This window comes from Oncorhynchus masou, chromosome 25, assembly GCF_036934945.1.
Source record: "Oncorhynchus masou masou isolate Uvic2021 chromosome 25, UVic_Omas_1.1, whole genome shotgun sequence".
Taxonomy (NCBI): Eukaryota; Metazoa; Chordata; class Actinopteri; order Salmoniformes; family Salmonidae; genus Oncorhynchus; species Oncorhynchus masou.
Genome location: NC_088236.1, coordinates 36,272,388 through 36,297,622, shown reverse-complemented (window position 1 = coordinate 36,297,622; position 25,235 = coordinate 36,272,388). Strand labels below are relative to the sequence as shown.

Here is a 25,235-nt window from a genome sequence, read left to right as displayed (position 1 = left end):
TTCAGCGCAACAGTTAAATCATAGCCTCTTACTCTATAAAAAGGGGGATATGACTGAATTAACCACATGGCAAATTCATTTATACCTTCACAAAACAAAACACATTCCTGTTGCAATGATTCTTTAATATTACTGGTCTGCAAACAAAACAATATAAATACAGATAAGCCTTTACTTTTTTTTTACCGAATTGTTGATGATCATAATGTGCATTTGGCTTACTTCCCTACACCATACTCTTGATGTTATCATTACCCAATCAACAGGACACATTTTGATTCAAGACACTCCATTGGAAATTCATATTGTGGCAATCATGATTTAGAGACAGAATGAGACAAAAGGAAACATGGGCCTCTTGGCCTCCTTATTACCAAGTAAAACTCTGGCAAGAATGACATACATTTGTAGGCAAAAGGCACCATTAATAAGAACCAAAAGAAAGCAGCTTAGAAAAACCTCAACCTTTCAAGTAAACAGAATTACCTCTAACGGACCCGTAAAAATAAAAACATGCTTTAAAGTTCTTTTCACATTTTTTTTGTGAAGTAGTGTAGAAAGAAACAGAAGAAAATGCAGAAGCCATGGAAAATATGAGCAACTTATTGAATGAAATCAAGCAAAATCAGACCAATATTCTTCAGTGGTGAATGATATGTCAAGATGGTAGCATCCTGATATTTTAACACATTGTATTATCTAATAGGTCAACTACATTCTGTCTACACTGTACAGTTGAGTAGAATGTTAGGGCAAGGTTTCAGTCCTCATAGATCACAACATGAAGGACCACTTATATCAATACCAATGTCCATTGGAACATGATCAAGAGATTCCATTTTTAACACTTGGCAAGAAGTAGCTTCACATAATAGAATAATTGCAGACCAACTAGTGTTTGGATCCAATGCAAATCAAATTTAAGACAGGGTTGCAGTATAGCAATGGGAATCATAAATAGACGAGTTAGCGTTGACATACTGTGCTCACTGTTCAATAGTAAATACCATACATGATAATGATAATAATTACAGTCACAGCACATGCGCTCTCACAAATGAGTGTTTATCCATACAATAGACCACCAACACAACATTTAACCGCCCAGTCTTACTCTCCAACCACACTGATCGACACAAAAAAAACGAGTAATTGTGTTTCAAGTTGTGCTTTGTCAAACACCATGCAGTGCACCTGTACAGCTGGTGGGAAGGTGGCTTGGCAAGCAGACAGGCGCAAATGTGCTTTTAAATATATTCAGAAAAATGTTGTCCCTACAAAGTTATGGTCACATGCGAGTGTGTTCGATCATAGACGTAAGGGGGCCTAAGCCTAAAATGGTACACCAACGAGGGAGTATCGATTGCATACTGTACCATTCTGAAATGATACAGGAGTGTGGTTGGGACCACATGAAAGGCAAATCGTCATCATACATTATGAGTTTAGGAGAGACATCAGTGCAGCAGTGTGATGAAAAGTCATAGATTCACATTATATGAAGATTACATTAACATTTGTAACACTTGCATCACTACACTCCGAGGTGGATTAAACCATGCTAATTAACCCACACAAACTTCAATAAGCAGAGGCTCAATAGCATAACACAGTCATTCTTCATTCCAATATCTTTCTTGGTGACTATGTAAACTACATAGAATTGATGTACACATGATTAGTGTTAGTACAGCTTTATCAATAAAGTCAATTGGGTGGCAAGTGATAACACAAAGAAAGCTCAAATATAAAATGTACCATTGAGTTCCTTGTGCATCTCTTGTAGTTAGTATCCCCCACCCCATGTTAAATGTTACTGGCAAGATGGAGTATATCAAGTCACAGAGTTAGGTTACACACACAATAACTTAGTCATTGTTGAGCTCAGAGGGTCTAATAACACACAAATCTTACAGTTCAGAACAACTGGACTGTGACCAATCTTGGGAGTTTCAGTCTGCTGTTGGTGGAAGTAATGTGTCAAAACGAACAATGTGTTAATACATTTGGCTCCAGCAGCAAAACGGATGCGTTCTGCATCTGAAAAAAACTCTTCCCCTATCATGATTGATGACAACAACAAGAGAACATCCAACCCTGAGACTCAACATGCTGGGGAAACATTTACCACAATCAAATCACCAAGAGCTAGGACTTTTTTGGAAGTCTAGCCCTTGACTTCACACAGATAGGACACTTGACCAAGTTACTTTTTGGAAGTCTAGCCCTTGACTTCACACAGATAGGACACTTGACCAAGTTACTTTTTGGAAGTCTAGCCCTTGACTTCACACAGATAGGACACTTGACCAAGTTACTTTTTTGGTTCAGGATTAAGACAGTTCTACTTGAGAAAACCATCACTGAGAGACATTGTGTTGGTTCTGTATAGCCTATTGTTTTCTATGAGTTGGTGTCTGTTAGCAAAACAAATGATGTTAACGTAGCAATGATCACTCTCCTAAAAATAGTCCAAAAGCACATCAAATTGTAACTTGAATCTTACAGGTGACCAAGAGAGCACCTGACAGCGTTTCCCTTATGATGTAGCTAGTGTTCATAGAACTGCAGAATCACTTCTAAAAAGCTTCACTTAGATTCCTCCAAAGCTGCTTTGAAGGAATGGAGCATTGAAACGTTTAATTTGAGCAATTGTTGCTCCAACCGTCTCTTAGTAAACCTCCAGCGATGTAAATCAAACAGGCACTTAATCCACAATAGAAGAAGCCCCTTCACAAAGTGTTTAATGGGTCAGGAAGACAATGGAGCAAAAAATGCCTTGGCTGATTTCCATAGAAAATTTGTCCCATGATTCCTAGGGTGGACACACTGCACACTGGGTATGGTTTGGCTTAAACATTTGGGATAACCACTTGGTTAGAAGAATCAAAGCCAGGTGCAAGGCACAAAGGCTGGGATAGTCTGTAGCATGTTCCCCAACTCTGGTCAAGGAGAGTAGAGCTAGTAGATCTGCAGGCTCTTATTGTAGATCTGCAGGCTCTTATCGTAGCTCAGTTCATACTGGTTTAACCAGACACTGAGGATCACCTCAAATGGGTTATCCAGTAATGGATAAGAGTATAAATAGCATCCCAAACAGAGCAGGCCCTGAACAGGTGCTTGAAGAGCCCTTAGGCTGTGTTCATCACACTAAACGTGTCAGTGAAAAATGTTCATCATAGAAATATCCATGATTAGCTTTAGGAAGTCAACAGTGAGCTTATTTCTACGTTTCTTATGGTGACTCAAACTAGAAGACGTCTAGACGAGAGACAGAGCAGCCGGTGTGCGGCATGGCTGGGTGTTGGGGTGAAGGGTGGCTCAGAGGCATAACAGCTGAGTTGAATGGCGAGTTGAAGTGTTGGAGGTGCGCTAAGGTCAGAGGAGCTAGCAGGTTGGACTGCAGGTTGTGCTTGCCATGTTGGGTGGAGAGATCACATCAGGTCTCAAAGTACTTGTAGATGGCTGTGACATAGGTCATCACACTCTGCCAGTCTGGTCTCTCAGTACTGGCCATCTCATTGAGGTCCTGCAAAACAGAGAATGAGACCAGGTTGAATAAACAGGGTCTTTGTCATTAAGATACATCATGCCTAGAAAAAAGCCTGTGCCATTTGTTCATCTTTGTATTATACACACACACACACACACACACACACACACACACACACACACACACACACACACACACACACACACACACACACACACACACACACACACACACACACACACAGTGGGGCAAAATAAGTATTTAGTCAGCCACCAATTGTGCAAGTTCTCCCACTTAAAAAGATGAGGCCTGTAATTTTCATCATAGGTACACTTCAACTATGACAGACAAAATGAGAAAAAAAATCCAGAAAATCACATTGTAGGATTTTTAATGAATTTATTTGCAAATTATGGTGGAACGTTCTCTACGGCGTCTCCAGACTGTTTCTAAAATAGATTCTAAAATAGTTTCAATCGTTTTTCCCCCCTCAACAATCTACACCCCATAACGACAAAACAAAAACTTGTATTTAGAAAATGTGTCCAATGTAAATAAATAAATAAAACTGAAATATCACATTTCCATAAGTATTCAGACCCTTTACTCAGTACTTTGTTGAAGCACCTTTGGCAGCAATTACAGCCGTGAGTCTTCTTGGTTATGACGCTACAAGCTTGGCACACCTGTATTTGTGGAGTTTCTCCCATTCTTCTCTGCAGATCCTCTCAAGTGCTGTCAGGTTGTATGGGGAACGTCACTGCACAGCTATTTTCAGGTCTCTCCAGAGATGTTCGATCAGGTTCAAGTCCAGGCTTTAGCTGGGACACTCAAGGACATTCAGAGACTGGCCACTCTACCATAAAGGCCTAATTGGTAGAGTGCTACAGAGATGTTTTCTCCCATTTCCACAGAGGAACTCTGGAGCTCTGTCAGAATGAACATTGGGTTCTTGGTTACCTCCCTGACCAAGCCTTCTACCCCGATTGCTCAGTTTGGTCGGGCGGCCAGCTCTAGGAAGAGTCTTGGTGGTTCCAAACTTCGCCATTTAAGAATGATGGAGACCACTGCGTTCTTGGGAACCTGTCTCGGAGCTCTACGGACAATTCCTTCAACCTCATGGCTTGATTTTTGCTTCATCCTTGAGATGTTTCTACAACTTGATGCACCTGAGCTTATGGGGTATCGTGTGTGGATTGACGAGGAAAACATTTGACTTAATCCATTTTAGAATAAGGCTGTAACGTAACAAAATGTGGAAAGGGGGAAGGGGTCTCAAGGATGATCAATGGAAACAGGATCCACCTGAGCTCAATTTAGAGTGTCATAGCAAAGGGTCTGAATACTTAAGGTATTATTATAAGGTATTTCTGTTTTTAATATTTTATAAATGTGCAAACATTCTTAAAAACGTGTTTTCGCTTTGTCATTATGGGGTATTGTGTGTAGATTGACAAGGAAAACATTTGACTTAATCCATTTTAGAATAAGGCTGTAACGTAACAAAATGTGGAAAGGGGAAGGGGTCTGAATACTTCTTGAATGCACATTCATGTGAGGACTTATTTTGTGAAAATGACTAAAATAGCTTTCCAGGTGATGCTATGAAACTTCAAGTCTGCACATATGCACAATGAAAGCAGTATTTCATCTAAAATATTTATCTTCTCTACAGAAGTCTGCCTATAAGAGCCTGTGAGAACAGTCATCAGTTCCACACAAAAAAAATACCATCCTCAATATGCAATACATTAGCAGGTCATAATTCACCACCATGCCAGCACCAGTGTGGTGATTTGTAAGGTGAAATGAGTCTGAAAGATTCTCTAGAAAAACTGAATTTCTAAGTATGTCAGATATATGTTTAATACGTTCATGTGAAGAACACCTCTGTTATTCACAGTTCAGTTCATCTTTCACTTGAATCTTACCAGAGTGGACTTGATCCCCACACTCTCTGCAGCCTGGAAGGCTAGTGTGAAATTACGCCTCTAAAGATCGGGAGACAAAAACACACAATCACACACTATAAAGCTCCCTGATGACAGCTTGAGACAACTGTAAAAGATTAAACAATAGCTAGGTTTCCATCCGATTGGCAACAGATTTCCATGCAAATATATTCTAAAATCTGCATTAAAAACAATGTGCATTTTCCCACCAGAGATGTTTCCATCAAACTGACTTGTTGCAGATAAAAATGACGTTTGCAGTTAAGTTCCCATGTACCGAATGAAAAACGTTAGTTATATGGGTTTCCATTGCAATTTAAACCACGTAAACTTGCATAATCTGGTTTTGGCACATGCTCTCTAGACTTCGCTGATAAAGTGGACAGTGGGGTGACTATATGATGAGATATGGATGAGCAGCCAAGAACCGATCATCATGTCACCAGAATTCTAAATAATAGCCTACCCTCGATATTGAGCCTATTGGGAATTAGCATGAATATAACTTATTTCATCTGCCTATAAGCATTTACTGCTTTTCCCAGTCGTGGTGGTAGGCCCATATCATTACGTGACTCCAAGTTCACTTCAATATGATGGTTATTAAGTCAATATTTGGCATTTCCACCGAAGTTTCTCAAATAATTATACTCACACAAAAAGATCCCACCATGTTGAACAAACCAATCATCTGTCGAAAATGTATGAAATTGTACCGACTTCCTGCTTCCATGAGCCCTGACGTGACTTTTTCTGATCAGGTAATTATTCCACATGTAATGGTTAGATAGAAACCTGGTTACAATTCTATGACACATTGTTACTTATCATCACTACAGTAGGAAATCGGCTTGCCTTTTCCTGGCTGGTGAGCTCCTGGTAGGGGATGTGAGCAGGCAGGTAGGTGTGGAGCACAGCGCAGAACGCAAGGCCGTCATTCCAGCTGCTGCTGAAGTTTGTTATGTCAATGTTCTGCCAGAAAGAGGGGAAACATTTTTTATTGTATTGCAAAGGTACAGTGTAAAGACATGTAGGGTTCAGAAGTGTATTGTATTGATAATCCAATAGATACTGGGTCCCAGACATCAGTCCTAAAAACACCTCGTTGGGCCTCCAGAGTGGCACAGCGGTCTAAGGCACGGCATCGCAGTGCTAGAGGCGTCACTACAGATCCGGGTTCGAGACTGGGCTGTGTCGCAGCCGGCCACGACCAGGAGACCCATGAGGTGGCGCACAACTGGACCAGCATCGTCCGGTTTAGGGGAAGGTTTGGCCTGCCGGGATGTCCTTGTCCCATGGCGCTCTAGCGACTCCTGTGGCGGGCCGGGCACATGCTCGCTGACACGGTCGACAGTTGGATGGTGTTCACTCCGACACATTGGTGCGGGTGGCTTCCAGGTTAAGCGACCAGTGTGTCAAGAAGACCATCGCCTCTACCGAGTCCATAAGGGAGTTGCAGCGATGGGACAAGACTGGAACTACTAAATGGATATAATAATTTAAAAAACAACATAATAAAACCAACTCGTTGTTTCATCTTCCTACTAGTTTCAAGTTTTATTAGTCGTATGTACGGGATACACAGTATGTACGGGATAAAAAGTATGTATGAGATACACAGTATGTACGGGATACACATAGTATACACTTTCCAACCAAATGCTTACTTGCAGGTTCCTTCTCCACAATGCAACAATAAGAAATAAGAATGGATAAGAACACGAACAAAGTAAAGTATCCTTCCTGTTTGGCCCTGTCCGGGGGTATCATCGGATGGGGCCACAGTGTCTCCTGACCCCTCCTGTCTCAGCCTCCAGTATTTATGCTGCAGTTGTTTACGTGTCGGGGGGCTCGGGTCAGTTTGTTATATCTGGAGTACTTCTCCTGTCTTATCCGGTGTCCTGTGTGAATTTAAGTATGCTCTCTCTAATTCTCTCTTTCTCTCGGAGGACCTGAGCCCTAGGACCATGCCTCAGGACTACCTGGCATGATGACTCCTTGCTGTCCCCAGTCCACCTGGCCGTGCTGCTGCTTCAGTTTCAACTGTTCTGCCTGCGGCTATGGAATCCTGACCTGTTCACCGGATGTGCTACCTGTCCCAGACCTGCTGTTTTCAAATCTCTAGAGACAGCAGGAGTGGTAGAGATACTCTTAATGATTGGCTATGAAAAGCCAACTGACATTTACTCCTGAGGTGCTGACTTGCTGCACCCTCGACAACTACTGTGATTATTATTATTTGACCATGCTGGTAATTTAAGAACATTTGAACATCTTGACCATGTTCTGTTATAATCTCCACCCGGCACAGACAGAAGAGGACTGGCCACCCCTCATAGCCTGGTTCCTCTCTAGGTTTCTTCCTAGGTTTTGGCCTTTCTAGGGAGTTTTTCCTAGCCACCGTGCTTCTACACTTGCATTGCTTGCTGTTTGGGGTTTTAGGCTGGGTTTCTGTACAGCACTTTGTGACATCAGCTGATGTAAGAAGGGCTTTACAAATACATTTGATTTGATTTAAAATGGCTCAGTAGAATAGAAAACATTTTAGCATAATTATATTACAGGAAGGCACCATTTATAGTCTGTTATTTAGAAGTGTTTTGGCAAGGGGAGATTTGGGGGCAAATGTTAAAAGTGTGCAGCATTTAACAATCCTAATAAGAGTCTGGTAGCAGCAGTTGAGATGTGTGTGTAGCATGAATGTACAGAGTATACCAAAGTACACAAAGAATGTACACTGAGTATAACCCCCCACACATTTTGCCCTTAGAAGAGCCTCAATTCGTCATAGCATGGACTCTACAAGGTGTCCAAAGCGTTCCACAGGGATGCTGGCCCATGTTGACTCCAATGCTTCCCACATTTGTGTCAAATTGTCTGGATGTCCTTTGGGTGGTGGATCATTCTTGATACACACGGGAAACTGTTGAGTGTAAAAAACACAGCAGCGCTGCATTTCTTGACACAAACTGCTGCGCCTGGTACAAGCATGTGGTCAGTCCAGTTCAAGTGTTCAGCAGTCTGATGGCTTGTAGTTAGAAACTGTATCTGAGCCTGTTGGTATCAGACCTAATGCTCCGATACCGTCTGCCCATGGCTCATGGCTGGGGTGTGTGGGGTCCTTGATGATGCTGCGGGGCCTTTCTCAGGTTAAATTTCGAGTACATGTCCTGGATGGGTGGAAGTACGGTCTCAGTTATGTGCTGGGCCGTCTTCACCAGCCGCTGGAGGGCCTTGCGGTCATGGATGTAGCATTTCATGTACCAGGCCGTGATGCATCCGGTCAGGACGCTCTCAATGGTGCAGCGATAGTATTTGGAGAGGACCCGGGGTGGCATGACGAATTTCGTTCAGCCATCTTAGGAAGTAGAGACGCTGTTGCGTCCTCTTGACAAGAGTGGTGGTGTTGTTGGTCCACGTCAAGTCATCTGTGATATGGACTCAGAAGAACTTCAAACTGCTTACTCTCTTGACTGCAGTCCCGTTGATGTGGACCGGGCCATGTTCCCTCCTCTGCTTCCTGATGTCAACAATCAACTCCTTTGTTTTACTGACGGTTGAGGGAGAGGTTGTTGTGGCCATACTGTCAGAAATAAACTGGCTTGTTTTCCTCACGAACAAACACTGTTTTATCAGAATGACCAAGTTTCTCTGAAGGAAGAGGTCATAAAGATTGAGTGGAGTATGATGTGTCTACTCAGATTCATTTGACAGGAGGATCTCTTAACACCACATCGTAATCCTGGCAGGATTGCTTGCTCAGCAAGAGCAACATTTCAAACAACAGAAGACCCCCCCCTAAAAAACAAAGCTGGTTTGTTTCCATCCCACTATAGTGTGAATCCCCAATGTATTGAATCTCATTGCCCTCCTCTCAGCCAGGGCAATTCACAGCTTTTCTGACAGGCAGTTGGCACGACATGTGTAACATTTGGAGCACTTCCTGGAGAACCATGACGACCAGTCACTAGGACCAAGACCATAAAAAAAAGGATGTTTCAATATGACAGAGTGGGTCTTAAAAACGTGTCCTAAATAGCAAATTCAACCAATAAATAAAGTTTTCAAAGTAGCCAAATGTTTATTCCCTCTGTGGATGACGTTTGAAGCCGTTCCCAGGGACTGTTGGTCCAGTCACATGCTTTAGAGTGGGAGAAGAAACATAAGGACAACACAATAAAACTGACAACAGTCCTCATGACAACATCTACAATAGTTTACGACTTGAGAGGGGAGCATAAAGGATGCGCTGACGTAGGTGTCGGAGAGGGGCTTTTAAAAAACAATTAACTGAACTAGACCTCTGAAGGAATAACGGACATTCTGACAAAGTTATTGAATTAGATTGTCACTCCAGATAGTTGAGCTTATAAAAACCCCCACCAGAGTTTCACTATTGAAAAAATAAATCCTCATCAACAGAGAGCGACCCGAGAGGTGAAATGACCTGACCTGTTCTGACTGAACAACACATACCTGGTAACCCTCAGTCTTCTTCTGGCACCACTTGAGCAGTGCGTTCCTCTTGGACCCCCCATACTCCCGGGCCAGCGCTGAGAGGGGGTCCTTCCGCTCCTCTCTGAACACACCACGTTGGAGAGGACAGAGAATAATTTGAATTAACACACATATTCAGACTCCATTGACCAGCTAGTCCACAAAGCCCATTTGGTATAGTCAAAATATTGTTTAAAACATAAAAAGGACTTAGTGGATTAGTATGTATCGTATCAAAGGCATGGAGCTGATGAGGGTTTTACCGGAGGCGGCTGCGTGCGGTGGGGGTGACAGAGGCGGTGGGGGAGGAGGAGGACAGGGAGGAAGCAGAGGCCATGGCCATCAGAGAGGAGGAGCCACCTTCAGGTGCAGAGATGTCCCTCTTCATCTCCTCACTGCTCCTGCGGGACACTGGCCACCACACAGACAGACAGAGATACAGAGTGAGTGACCCGTCTTCACTGCCAGCGACAACATACCCCCCCCCCAAAAAAAACAAAAAATCATTTATTTTTTATAAATGTCGTTAAATTCTTTCTCAAAATGCATTTCATTTTACTGGCAACCATTTAAAAAAAATTATGGATCTATTTCAAGGCCTGTTCATATGTCCATGATTTATGATACCTGAGATGGCCATGGCCTTTGATGAGTCCATGTTGGACACCCTCTGGAGAGCAGAGGCAGGGCGGCTGGCAGAGGAGCCCCTGAGAAGATGCTCTGCTGTGGAGGGAAGAGGATAGCGACAGGATGAAACACACAAACATTATGACAACCCCACAACCAAAGTGAGGAAACAGAAACATTGCATTGAAATAAAGTGACTTCATATTCCCTTCAAAATGTTAGTTTAAGCAAGAGGGATTTATTTCTTCCTCTTATACTCAAGGGATCAAAGTAACATTCCAGGCCCTGGAACTGTCAAGTACCATCGAATGAGGTTAAAAAACAACAGGGACATTTAACTAAACATCGGAGGGCATGACCATTATAGCACGTTCACATTCCAGGCCCTGGAACTCACTAGAATATGTATGACAACATTTATGGGGGAGGCCAGTCACTGGGACACCACACTTTCTATGGTGTTTTATTAAACCCACACATCAAAGTCAAGTGACTTTGACTCAAGTGACTGCTGACTCCATGCTCGCCTCCTTAGTGGCTAAAGACACCCACCCCACTGCTTTGGGCGCAATGCACCACCAAACTTAAAAATGACAAATATATCCACATACTGTATTGCCCAACACAGACTGCCTTAATACTAGGAGGAGCTAAGATGTCTAAGATGAAATTGCGTTATATCTGCAGCCATTTTCCTCCTTTATGAGTGACTGTGACGGAGTACTCCTCTCTCATTTTATTCACGAGTGACGGAATGAGATCCAGATATGGAGCTCTGCTGTCAGTGTTGGTGTTTCTGCGGACTCACCTGGCATGCTGATGTCTGCGTAGCTGGGCCTTTTGTCACTCATAGAGGAGAGGGTTTTGGGTGCAGAAATGGACCCAGTTATGGAGTGTCTCTGAAATAGACCAACAATCATTGGATTAAAACTTGCTCACATACATACAAAATCAGGGATTTTCTGCCATTGTAATGCTTGGGCAGTCAGCCTAAGCATTTTTTCAGGTTACCTAAGTCAAATAGTGTATTTGAAAGGGCTAGTAAGCAGATATAAAGTATATAGAAAAGATAATGAACCTATAGTTAAAAATAATATAATGTTTGAGAAAAATATTATATAAAAGCCAGACAATCAGGGAGAATTGAGTATTCATTTTGTTATTATTTTTGAGTAAAAGAACACAGCATTGCCATGGCAAAATGCATAGAATTTTAGCAAAATAGCTTTAAAACCAAAATGTTATTTTAGTGCCATGACAGAATATGTAGAATCGCAGGAAATTAGGTTTAAAGCTGCAGCATTTCCTCACAGCTCCATGGAGAAATATTGTAGAATTGCAGGAAAATGGAGCATAAATGCAAACACTTTCTCTACACCGACAAGATGGGGGCCTCTAAAATGTAGCCGCTCTGAGTCGATCATGCTCATTGCCCCGCCCACCACATAAACCCCTTTTTTTATCCAAAAACCTTCACAATTCCTATAGAAGTAGCCTACTATGTGTGATTTCTGAAAAAATGCCCAGGTCGAGGAGGCCATTCTGACCGCAACACCAGCAGCCAGACATTGGCAATAATCGTGTGACTGCAGAGGAGGATAGATGAGAAAAAGCAGGACAGAAGACATGAAACCTGTCTAGGAAACAGAAAAACCAATCTCTCGCTGAACTTTGCCCCTTTCATATGAGAAGATCTGATACTCTGTTTAAATAATGTATATAAAATATCCAATGCTCAGATGTGCCCCTCTGTCCACAGTATTACATGGAATGACTGAATTTGTCCTTATACTCTTTTGCAGTGGTATTCAAACATTTTCAGCAGGGACACCATTTTCTTTGGACAGAATTTCTGGGGACCCCGTTGTTTCTCCAAGTTCTCTCGCAACCTCACCCCACATCTAATGACAACTTTTTTTTTACAACAAATAACTTTCAAATCATTGCATTTTCATCCCTTATCAAAATGAAAAGAAACCAATAAATACATTTAGCGAAATTGTATTTTTCAAATTATCTTTCTCAAATGTATATTGTCCCATACAATAATTTGCACCCGTAAGTAACTTCCAGCTTTGTAGGCTAACTTTCATTACTAGCTTACAGTACTAGCTTACAGCTGAAGCTTACATCAATTCACTACATTATTATTAATATGATAATATGCAACACCATAAGGAAAAAATATTGCTGATTTTAAAGCTGATTGTCACCAAAAACTTCATTCATTCACTTAATCTACCACGCCCAATCCCAAATGGACCCCCAAATCGAACACCCTATTCACTCGTGGAGATCTGAGGGGATTTGATTGGTATAAGCAATACAGTGAAATGTCCACCTAACCTAGGTGGAACTATCACCATATTGCTTACACCGGTCAAATCCTTTCAGATCTCCACGAGTACATAGGGTGTAGGGCTTAGGGGTCCATTTGGGATTCGGACAAGATCATCTTTGCTCGAGCCTCGAACTGAGTGTTTGTGTGAATCAAATCACATTTTATTTGTCATATGCTTCGTAAACAACAAGTGTAGACTAACAGTGAAATGCTTACGTCATGGGCCTTAAAGAGACAGCGCACACTTATATAAGAAGATACTGCTTCTTCTATGCAAATGTTGTTGATCAGTACAATAAAATAAGTCCCAAATGGAAGAGAAACAGATTGTTTTTAATCTGTAGCCACATGAAATCAGCCAAAATAAGATCAATAACTCCATGCATGCACACAGTCCTATTGAATATGTATTCACCTGTATAGTAAAATAGGCCTAGACTACATCTCGATTTACCCAGATTATCAATAGACTAGAGATTTAACATTCAAATAAATGATTACCATTATGTTGTTATGTAGTTAGATTGGTAAAGAACTAAGTCAAATTGATTGTATGATTATATAATTGATTCATTAATGATTTAAATTTTATTTTTTAATACATTTTTTAAATAGAACATTTCAAATGTAATGATATTGAACTCAAAAGATCTGTCTGGATCAAGTGCCACTCTACGACATTGGCTAATACGATTAATTCCCCCTCCCCCCGTGGTATCGAGTATCGTGATACAAAACTTGGAATCGGTATCTAAGTCAAGATTCTGTTATCGTGACAACACTACATTGCAGGTTCATGAAAAATGTGTTAGAGGAAAAACGGCTGACATGTTTGAAAAAACGTGTGAGCTTAAAACATGAGAAAGAATCTTTGGGTCATATGGATAATTTGGATGCACTGACTAAGTCACTATGGATAAGAGCATCTGCTAAATTACCAAAATGTAAATTAAGGGAAAGTGAGGTAATGGAATTAGAGCTATGGGACACATTCTCAAACAACTCAATCTCTCATGGTCTGTGTATGAGGCAAGCCCTGAGACTGTCAACTGTGACAAAGTGCCAGAGGAAGAGGAGGAAGTGATATCTGTGGAGTAATGGAGGTCTATAAACACTGTGAATATAGGACAGCTCTTGACCCGATGGTCACAATAACTCTTTCACTACTGCACCACTCCCTGACCTAGTCAGCACAGACAACAATTTCTTGCCATACTGCTCTGGCAGTTCTAAAACACACCATTTGATCTAGACCTTGATAAATACAGGGCATTTGTAAAGTATTCTGACCCCTTGACCTTTTCCACATTTTGTTACGTTACAGCCTTATTCTAAAATGGATTCAATTCTTGTTGTTTCATTTCTCATCAATCTACACAAAATACCCCAAAATGACAAAGCAAAAACAAGTTTATATACATTTTTGCAAATTTCTTGAAAACAAACAACTGAAATACCACATTTACATAAGCAGCGATTACAGCCTCAAGTCTTCTTGGCTACAGTCTTGGCACACCTGTATTTGAGGAGTTTCTCCCATTCTTCTCTGCAGATCTTCTGCAGATCCTCTTGGATAGGGAGCATCGCTGCACAGCTATTTTCAGGTCTCTCCAGAGATGTTTGATCGGGATCAAGTCCGGGCCACTCAAGAACATTCAGAGACTTGTCCCAAAGCCACTCCTGTGTTGTCTTGGTGTGTGCTTAGGGTTTTTGTCCTGTTGGAAGGTGAACCCTCCCCCCCAGTCTGAAATCCTGAGCAGGTTTTCATCAAGGATCTCTCTGTACTTTGCTCCATTCACCTTTCCCTCAATCCTGACTAGTCTCCCAGTCCCTGCCGCTGGAAAACATCCCCACAGCTTGATGCTGTCACCACCATGCTTCACTGTAGGGATGGTGCCAGGTTACCTCCAGATGTGACACTTGGCATTCAGGCAATCTTGGTTAAATCAGACAAGAGAATCTGAGAGTCCTTTAGGTGCCTTTTGGAAAACTCCAAGCGGGCTGTCATGTGCCTTTTACTGAGGAGTGGCTTCCGTCTGGCCACTCTACCATAAATGCCTGATTGGTAGAGTGCTGCAGAGATGGTTGTCCTTCTGGAAGGTTCTCCCATCTCCACAGAGGAACTCTGGAGCTCTGTCAGAGTGACCATCGGGTTCTTGGTCACCTCCCAGACCAAGGCCCTCCTCCCCCGATTGCTCAGTTTGGCCGGGCGGAAATCTCTAGGAAGAGTCTTGGTGGTTCTAAACTTCTTCCATTTAAGAATGATGGAGGCCCCTATGTTCTTGGGGATCTTCAATGCTGCAGACATATTTTGGTACCCTTCCGCAGATCTGTTTCCTCTCGACACAATCCTGTCAACTGTGGGACCTTATATAGACAGGTTTATGCCTTTCCAATCAAGTTGTAGAAACATCTGAAGGATGATCAATGGAAACATGATGAATCTGAGCTCAATTTCGAGTCTCATAGAAAAGGGTCTGAATACTTCTGTAAATTTCTGTTTTGTTTTTAAAACTGTTTTCGCTTTGTCATTATGGGGTATTGTGTGTAGATTGATGAGGGAAAAAACTATTTAATACATTTTAGAATAAGGCTGTAACGTAACAAAATGTGGAAAAAGTGAAGGGGTCTGAATACTATCCGAATGCACTGCAGCTATGTGTGAATGACTGGTCTAGTGTAAGCCAGGTTTTTATTGTGTGCTTGACCTGATGCCTACACTTAAGAGCTTGCCATGCAAACAAACACACTGGAATGGGTTCCAGGTGGCATACCTGTATGGGTGAGATGGCGGCTGCAGGAGGGGTCTTCATGGGGCTGGGGCTTAGGGGAGTGCGTGGTAATGTGGCAGCAGGTGCTGTCGGAGCAGCAGGTGCAGCGGTCGTGGGGACTGGGCCTGTTGTGAACAGAAATCAGTCACATCCCACAGTAATACTACGACATTGTATTTGTAGCAGTGTTACTGCTATGCTTATTACTAGGAATATACAGGTGAAATGAGAATAAAAGTGGTCCATATCTTACACTCGCAGGTTGGGGTACCTTGTGAGGAGGCATTGTCAAAGCTCTTGATGAGGGTTTTGACGGTTGGAGAGGGCTCAGAGGAGGTAGAGGAGCGACGGCTCAGGCCCATGCCCTGCCTCAGTACAGCCAGATCCCTCTCCACTGCATTCATGTAGTTATATACCCTGCCCCTCTCCTCATCCTGCCTAAGGAGACAAACACCAACACACTCAATACATATCAGGTCCCACCTCACCCATTTCATGTGGATGCAAATACAGACCACCACATCCAGCTTCATCAATGTGGCAATCATTGTTAACCCAACCCCGCACACATACAGTACCAGTCAAAAGTTTGGACACACCTACTCATTACAGTGTTTCTTTATTTTTTACTATTTTCTACATTGTAGAATAATAGTGAAGACATCAAAACTATGAAATAATGCATATGGAATCATATAGTAACCAAAAACGTGTTACACAAATCAAAATATATTTTAGATTTGAGATTCTTCTAAGTAGCCACCCTTTGCCTTGATGACAGCTTTGCACACTCTAGGCATTCTCTCAATCAGCTTCACTAGGAATGCTTTTCCAACAGTCTTGAAGGAGTTCCCACATATGCTGAGCACTTGTTAGCTGCTTTTCCTTCACTCCGCGGTCCAACTCATCCCAAACCATCTCAATTGGGTTGAGGTCGGGTGATTATGGAGGCTAGGTCATCTGATGCAGAACCATCACTCTCCTTGAGGTGTGTTTTGGGTCATTGTCCTGTTGACAAACAAATGATAGTCCCATTAAGCACAAACCAGATGGGATGGCGTATCGCTGCAGAATGCTGTGGTAGTCAAGCTGGTTTAGTGTCTTGAATTCTAATAAAATCACTGACAGTGTCACCAGCAAAGCACCCCCACACCTCCTCCTCCATGCTTCACGGTGGGAACCACACATGCAGAGATCACCTGTTCACCTCTTCTGCGTCTCACAAAGACACGGCGGATGGAACCAAAGATCTCAAATTTGGACAGATTTGCACCGGTCTAATGTCCATTACTCGTGTTTCTTGGCCCAAGCAAATCTCTTTTTCTTATTGGGTTCCTTTAGCAGTGGTTTCTTTGTAGCAACTCAACCATGGCTTCCTGATTCACGCAGTCTCCTCTGAACAGTTGATTTTGAGATGTGTCTGTTACTTGAACTCTGTGAAGCATTTATTTGAGCTGCAATCTGAGGTGCAGATAACTCTAATGAACTTATCCTCTGCAGCAGAGGTAACTCTGGGTCTTCTTTCCTGTGGTGGTCCTCATGCAAGCTAGTTTCATCATAGCGCTTGATGGTTTTCGCGACTGCACTTGAAGAAACGTTCAACGTTTTGACATTTTCCAGATAGACTGACCTTCATGTCTTACATTATGGACTGTCACTTCTCTTTGCTTATTTGAGCTGTTTTTGCCATAATATGGACTTGGTCTTTTACCAAATAGGGCTATCTTCCCGCATACCACCCCTACCTTGTCACAACACAACTGATTGGCTCAAACGCATTAAGGAAAGAAATTCCATAAATTAATAATTAATTGAACACACATTGAGCACACATGTTAATTGAAATGCATTCCAGGTGACTACCTCATGAAGCTGGTTGAGGGAATTCCAAGTGTGCAAAGCTGTCTTTTTGTTTTGGTTACTACATGATTCCATACATGTTATTTTATAGTTTTGATGTCTTCACTATTATTCTACAATGTGGAAAATAGCAAGAATAAAGAAAAAACATAGAATGAGGAGGTGTATCCAAACTTTTGACTAGTAATGTACATCTCCCCAATATGATCACAAGACAGCTGGCGTCGGCCACGACACTTGGAATCAAGCACAGCGTGTTTCTCAGTGTCTCTTACTTGCGGTTCTTGACTTCGTCCAGCTCCTTGCCAAGCTTCTCGTTCTTCTCCTGGGCCTCGCGGAGACGGTGCCGCATATCCCCAATCTCCTCCTGTGCTTCCGACTTGATGTCATTAGCGATGACCACGGCCGTCTGCAGATCAGCCTGGAACTGACGCCACTCTGCCGATTCTTCCTGAACAGACAAACACAGGCGCACGCACATACACAGAGAGAAACATACACACAGAGCAACATCATTTCAAACACTGAGCCTGGAATGATAAAGCTAATAAGAAAATTTGTGTAAGCAAATATCATCATATTGCTTTCGAGTGGATTCCAGTTGTAACTATGGTTTGGTCAAACCATAGTGCCGCTGTGCTTAACCATGTCAGTGACCTCTGGTCCTCAGATGGCCCTGTCCACTGGCCCACTCACCCTCAGCCTCCGGTGCAGAATCTTAATCTCCCGCTCCATGTCACGCTTCTGGTCCTGCAGTTTTTTAACAGAGTCTGAGGGAGGAAGCAGACATGGCTGAGTTCATGTGAACGGACCACAGGATATATTCACACACAGCGCAGGAAGAAAATCTGCTTTCAAACAATTCAAGAGCTGATAGAGACACTGACCTTAGCAGCACCAACTTATGAATCTAGAGGTTAGGGTTAATTATTGTGTAATTCAGTCTATGAAGTATACTTGAATCCCATTGAAGCCAATAGCAATATAGCTACATGTCAAGGAGTCTAAAAGGCAAAACATGATTGACTTTATCCACCAAGCGTATCAGAGTTAACATGTTATTTTCTGTTAAATAACAAGTTCATACAGTCTAAATAAATTCAAGAGTAAAAATGCGCTTAACAAGGCACATAATAAGTTGCATGAACTCTGTGTGAAATAGTTTTTAAAATGAATTTTGAATGACTACCTCATCTCTGTAACCCACACATACAATTATCTGTAAGGTCCCTCAATCGAACAGTGGATTTCAAACACAGAGTTAACCACAAAGATCAGGGAGGTTTTCCAATGCCTCGCAAAGAAGGGTACCTATTGGTAGATGGTTAAAAATAAAAAAAGCAGACATTGAATATCCATTTGTGCATGGTAAAGTTATTAATTCCACTTTGGGTGGTGTATCAATACACCCAGTCACTAAAAGAGATACAGGCATCCATCCTAACTCAGTTGCCGAAGAGGAAGGAAACCGCTCAGGGGTTTCACCCCGAGGACAATGGTGACTTAAAAACAGTTACATAGTTGAACGGCTGTGATAGCAGAAAACTGAGGATGGATCAACAACATTGTAGTTACTCCACAATACTAACATAAATGACAGAGTGAAAAGAAGGAACAGAATAAAAATACAGAATAAAAATATTTAAAAAAACATGCATCCTGTTTGCAATAAGCCACTAAAGTAAAACTGCAAAACAAATGACCTTCATGTCCTGAATTTAAAGTGTTATGTTTGGGGCAAATCCAACACAACACATCACTGAGTACCATTCTTCATATTTTCAGGCATGGTAGTGGCTGCATCATGTTATGGGTATGCTTGTCATTGGGAAAAGACTTGGGAGTTTTTTAGAATAAAAAGAAACAGAATTAGGGCTAAACCCAGGCAAAATCCTAGAGGAAAACCTGGTTCAGTCTGCTTCCCAACAGACACTAGGAGACAAATTCACAATTCAGCAGGACAATAACCTAAAACACGAGTTGCTTACCAAGATGACATTGAATGTTCCGGAGTGGCTTAGTTAAAGTTTTGACATAAAATAGTTTTGCTAATCTATGGCAAGACTTCAAAATGGCTTTCTAGAAATGGTCATCAACCAACTTGACAGAGCTTGATTAATTTTTTAAAGAATAATGTGCAAATATTGTACAATCCAGGTGTGCAAACCTCTTAAGAGACTTACCCAGAAAGACTCGCAGCTGTAATCTCTGCCAAAGGTGATTCTAACATGTATTGATTCTTATGTAAATTAGATATATTTCATTTTCAATAAATGTGCTAAAATAAAAAAATAAAAACATGTTTATACTTTGTCATTATGGGGTATTGTGTGTAGATGGGTGAGAAACATTTACTGAATCCATTTTGAATTCAGGCTGTAATGAAACAAAATGTGGAATAAATCAAGAGGTATGAATACTGAGTGACTTATGAACACACAAATCAACAAAGTTCCTTACTTAGTCCTATTCAATTATCAACTAATTAGGCTAATGCATGGCTGGCTACTACTGCCAGACACAGATTTAGATGAAGGTAGGCTAATTCACTTGCCCCATACATTGTTTCCCTTTTGAGAGGAGCAAAACCTCTCCCCCAACACTTATGCCACAACATTTGTACAATCAAAATAAACTAATCTACATTTGTACTTTCATTCATTTATGATCGGTAAACATGCCTGGGAAAGAATAAATAATAATTGCAAGAACCATGGGCTTAGATCACAACAGACATTCTGTGAAAACATCTGCGCGTGTCTGCCTGGGGAAATGTGGTCCCGCAAAGCCAGGGTTGTGGGTTTTTGGTTCCCAAGGGGGACCAGTACGAAATAGTATGTGCACTCACTACTGTAAGTGGCTCTGAATAAGAGTGTCTGCTAAATGACTCAAATGTCAAATGAAATGACAGCAGACGGAGAGCAGCTTGTTCTAATCCAATCGTTCTAGGAGGCTCAACCGAAACTAAGCAAGTTTCTTTACAGACAGAAATACTAGTCAATAGTTGTTTGGCGCACACAGTGCTTCACACTGTTTGAGTGAAAGAGAAATGCGTGCTGGCAGCTGAAAATAACTTTTACAGATCACAGATCATTAAAAAAAGATAGACTCGTCATAATCGTATTCAGACAATTCTCCATATCCATTACAATACTTGTTTTGTCCAAGTACTCAGCACACTCCTACTGTGCTGTTCACACTTTCCTCTGGCTGCAAGAAGCCTGACACAGCTCTACACAGCCACCATGTGGCCCTGGCCAAAGGTGGAAAATGCACAGTAGGTTTCCGGTGTTATGTCTTATGTGTAGAACCAGGGGCTTCATTCGTAACCGTTGCAGAAATTTCACACAAAATGTCTGAAAAGCAAAATGTCTAAAAAACTTGCCGCACACCATAGTATTCAAATGTTTCCCGTTACGAATCAGAACTGTCGTAAAAGAAACTGTGCGCCCGTGAACGAGCATTAAAACTCCACCTGGAAAACGGCCTCCATTCACCTTTTATGGTGACAATAAAACCCTTTATTTGCTGTGTAATTTGAAAACTATTGGAATTAGGTCAACGTAGTTTTTATAAGAAAGAGAAATGTCAATTTAGATCATATTTCTGTAGAGATGTAGGCAGAATGTTTGAATATTTTGCAGTGACTTTTTCAAACTAAACATGCATGCTATGCTGCCTATATAGTGAGTGCCTGTCTGCAAATTCTGCAAGATTGGTTGCATATTCAAAACAATTAGGCTAAATGCTACAGACCACATTTCTATGCAAAATACACGTTGTTGTTCAATATTTAGTTTATCAATAGATTATTGTCAGTGTTGGAGAGTAGTAAACTACATGAAGTTCAACTAGTAATTTAAGTACATTTTGCAGTACCTTGGTGGTAGTGGAACTAAATTCCAATCAGGTAGTGTTAACAGTAGTTAATAACGTTTTTGCCATGTAGTGGTGGAGCTAACTGCTGGAACTACACACTACTCTTTTTACAAAAATAAAATATGGGTAAAATGAGCAATCATTTTCAGCATCAGACCTGCCTAACTCACCTGAAACCTTGTTTTTGTGATTAATAGAATAAAATGACACATTCTGTTAACACCTGACTAGTGAGTGATCTAACCTTGCAATTTGTCATCTACGACATTTCAGATTTACATATGAACATTTTTCACAAAGTAGTTTTGATGTCGTGAACTAATTGTTTTAAAATAACTTTAGTTAAGTAAACTATATGTTTTAAGGGTAGCTTTACTTTAGCTTAACGTCCTCAAGTGTGAAGTAATGGTAGCTTGGTAAACTATATTTTCAAAGTTCAACAATGTTTGTGCATCGACTTTTCCTCCTACCTAAATATGACAGACAGCCTGCGAATTCTAAAACATAAAAATAAATTAAAATATAGTACTTACAGTAGCATACATAGGTCTTCTGCACCGTAAAATATCAACTGTTCACCTGTTAAATTCAACTGTAGGTCTATATTATAAACCGCGCTGCATATGGGATGGCAAAATCTGAAATACATATAGTCTATCTATTTAATAGGCCCATGAGAGATGAGCACGGTCATTTGTTGTATGGCTACTTTGGGAATATGAACCAATCATGTCCAGAAAAGGAATTTATTCTAAAACGGTTATGAAAATAAATTGGAAAAAGATTCCCGTTGTCTAATTATTTTAGACTCTAAAAATAAAAACATATTTTCACTCTAACAACTGCATTCTTGTTAATATGTTTTCCTATTTTTTGTTGTTGTTGCATAAAATACCCGCTAGCTTGAAATACAATATTTCGACCAGTAGATGTGCGTACACATGGTCTAATGCTTCGAACACACAGACAGCATTGCTGCGCAAAACAGTACGCAGCATCATCTAGATATGTATGCAACAAAAGTTAAACATTCACCTTCTGCTACCATTTCTGTCAAGCCGTCTAAGCATACAGTTTGACGCATGCAGTCGATAAACCCAACACAACAAACGCAATGCCTCTGCAACGCAATGCTGCAAGGCAAACGCAGCATTTCAATGGAAATTCATGTCATTCTGGTGTACCAAAATGCAATGACGCTGTCGGTGTGATCGAAGCGTAAAGTTTGCGGGGAGGTGAGCACATTCTCTCGTCAAGTATAAATGTCAACTTTAGCGTGAAACTTCCCAAATTAGTTAGTGAGCTGTAGAATCACTGGTCGACAAATAGTATTCCCCCAAATAATAGGTTTTGTGCGATTAAGATCTCCCCGTCAAACACACACGCACAACCAGACATGGATGGATTGATTGCAGACAGCTTATGTTAATTACAAAACATTTCATATGATTCCTGCCTGCAGCAACATTAGTGGACAATGTTGGAATTACCGGTAAAAGCACAGTGCCTCAAAAAGTGCCCTAAAAATCCTGAACTTGTTACTGGCATCGATCTATGATGCTGTGACATGTTTTCCCTCTTGGCCACAGCCCACTCACTCTCTAGGTCTGTGATGATGAGGTTGTCGTGGAGTTTTACAGCTCGGTGCTGCTCCACCTCGTCCTCCAGCTCAAAGATGGTCTCCTTCATGTCCCCGATCTCAGTCTCCTTCTCCTGCAGCTCCACTCGCTGCTTCTCCAGCCCACGCTTCTGCTCTGCCATTTGCTTCTGCTCCTGCTCCTGGATGTCCCGGTACTCCCGATCCAGCTGTACACACCGCCAGGGGAATCAATCATTATCGCATTCATAAACTAAATGGCCCAAATGAATGCTCATTCTTCTTTTCAGTGGTGAGGGTACATATAAAGCAGACACATGCATTTCTATGAAAAGCTTTTAAGGTGGTATGGAGGAAAGTGGACTTTCGTGAACTTTTCCACAAGTTGAATACAGGAGACACAAGCAGTCTCGCAACTTTGATGGTGAACATGAGCAAACTATCAAAAGGGTGGGATCAGGGATCAAATGTACTACCTCTGTAGGATGGTGTGTGTGTGGTGGACTCACCTTACTGAGGGTGTCCTGCAGTCTGGTGACATCAGTGCGGGCGTGGCTCAGCTCCTCCTGCAGTTTGGCAGCCCTGGCCTCCGCCGCCTCCTTGTCCAGCCGAACCCCCTCCAGCAGCTGGCAGATGTCACTTTTGTCTCCAGAGTTGTGGATGGAGTAGAGCTCAGCCACCTTCTGCCTCTCCTGGTCCAGCTGGGCCCTGCAGCGGCTCAGCTCTACCTGCTCACAGCTTACCGCTGCCTTGTACTCCTCCAGCGCTGCCACCATGGCCCCCCGGTCCTGCCTCTCAGACTCCATGATGTGCTCCATGTGGTGGTTCCTCTCCTTCAGAGCCCCAATTACCTCCTGGGCCTCAGCGTTGTCCTGCTCCGCCATCTTTAGCGTGTTGCTGAGGTGCTGCTGCACTCCCAGCAGCTGCTCCCTCTCAAAACGGGCGTTGTCGGCCAGGTCCACGTAGCGCTGCTCCAACTCCATGTAGCGGCCGCTCTTGATGTCCTCCTCCAGGACGTAGGACACGTGGTGATCGTCCAGCAGAGAGCGGAAGTACTCAATCTGCCGGCCGTAGTGCTCCAGCTTGTCGCTCTGCTGGCACAGGGAGTCCATGAGGATTACCTTCTCTTCCCCTAGCCTCTCGTTCTCTCCGTTCAGCTCCTGGGTAATCTGCTGCAGGTCAGCAAGCTCATGTAGTGTGGCCTGCAGCTCCTCGGCCGTGCTGTGCTGGTTCTCCTCCATCTGGTGAATGCGCTCCGTCAGGCAGGCCACAGACACCTCGCTGGCGTTGCTGCTGCTGCCCCGGTGTGAGCGCTCTCGCCTGGGCACGCTCTCCGACTCTGAGGAGGACGAGGCTCCGGAGGGGGCGTCCAGGGCATCATCGCTGGAGGTGACGCCCTGGTAGACCTCGCTGGACTCACTGTCCAGGTTGTCCACTGAACCACTGTGCTGCTGGGCCGTCAGCAGGTCCTCCAAGGAGCCAGGGGTAGAGCCTTCCACAGAGGAGGTGAGGGTACCAGTGCCCCCGCCATCACTGTGCCCGCTGCTGACTGCCAGGTCTGGGCTCAGGGAGGGGTAGCTGAAGAACTTGTCAGAGCCATCCAGCCTCTGCTCCAGGGAGAAGCCCAGCGCGTTGAGCCGGTCCTTCAGCATGCGGTTCTCACTCTTCAACAGGTTCAGCTCCTCACGAATGGCATGGTTCTGCTCCTGCAGGAGAAGCAGTGTGGACTCCACATCCGCTGCTGTGATGGCTGACACCTCCCTCTCCTGTGGCTTCTCCTCCTCCCCTCCTCCTCCTCCTCCCTCCTCTGTGGGAACCTCCTCCCCTCCCAGGCCCAGCTGGGCCCTCATGTCCCTCAGCTCGCTGCGCAGGTGCAGGATCTCCAAGTCTTTGCTCTTGGCCAAACCCAGCAGGTCTTTCACCTTGGTCTCCAGGGCCACCTTGACACTGATCTGGCTGTCTGATTTAGACTTGTTCATGCGGCTCTCAGACTCTGCCAGCTGCTGGGTGCGAGAGCGCTTTCCCTGGGCCACATCCTCCTGCCCCGTCCCTGACAATGACTGCTTCTTACTAGCCGATGTTCTGGATGTTCGCAGACGGTCCCTTGACGAGTTGGGCTCCTTGGAGGTAGAGGACGTCACACGTTTGGCTGAAGAACCTTGTAAAGAGAGACAGAGCCCAGCAACCATGAAATGCAGAGTAATAATAAGTACGATGA

The 25,235-nt window shown here is 42.8% G+C and overlaps 1 protein-coding gene across 1 annotated transcript in view; it reads right to left on the bottom strand.

The window, feature by feature from the left end:
- Positions 1-104: 104 nt before the first annotated feature.
- LOC135514223 (cytospin-A-like) overlaps positions 105-25,235 on the bottom strand; it is a 32,232-nt gene continuing 7,101 nt past the window's right edge. The window contains exons 4-16 of the mRNA XM_064937538.1: positions 23,527-25,175; positions 23,019-23,226; positions 18,238-18,311; positions 17,817-17,992; positions 15,935-16,119; positions 15,685-15,806; positions 11,378-11,468; positions 10,570-10,665; positions 10,206-10,353; positions 9,922-10,024; positions 6,301-6,417; positions 5,425-5,484; positions 105-3,529 (exon numbers count right to left, since the gene is read on the bottom strand). Of these exons, the coding sequence (XP_064793610.1) occupies positions 3,440-3,529; positions 5,425-5,484; positions 6,301-6,417; positions 9,922-10,024; positions 10,206-10,353; positions 10,570-10,665; positions 11,378-11,468; positions 15,685-15,806; positions 15,935-16,119; positions 17,817-17,992; positions 18,238-18,311; positions 23,019-23,226; positions 23,527-25,175 (3,119 nt within the window). The 3' untranslated portion in view covers positions 105-3,439. The remainder of the gene's footprint in view (positions 3,530-5,424; positions 5,485-6,300; positions 6,418-9,921; positions 10,025-10,205; positions 10,354-10,569; positions 10,666-11,377; positions 11,469-15,684; positions 15,807-15,934; positions 16,120-17,816; positions 17,993-18,237; positions 18,312-23,018; positions 23,227-23,526; positions 25,176-25,235) is intronic.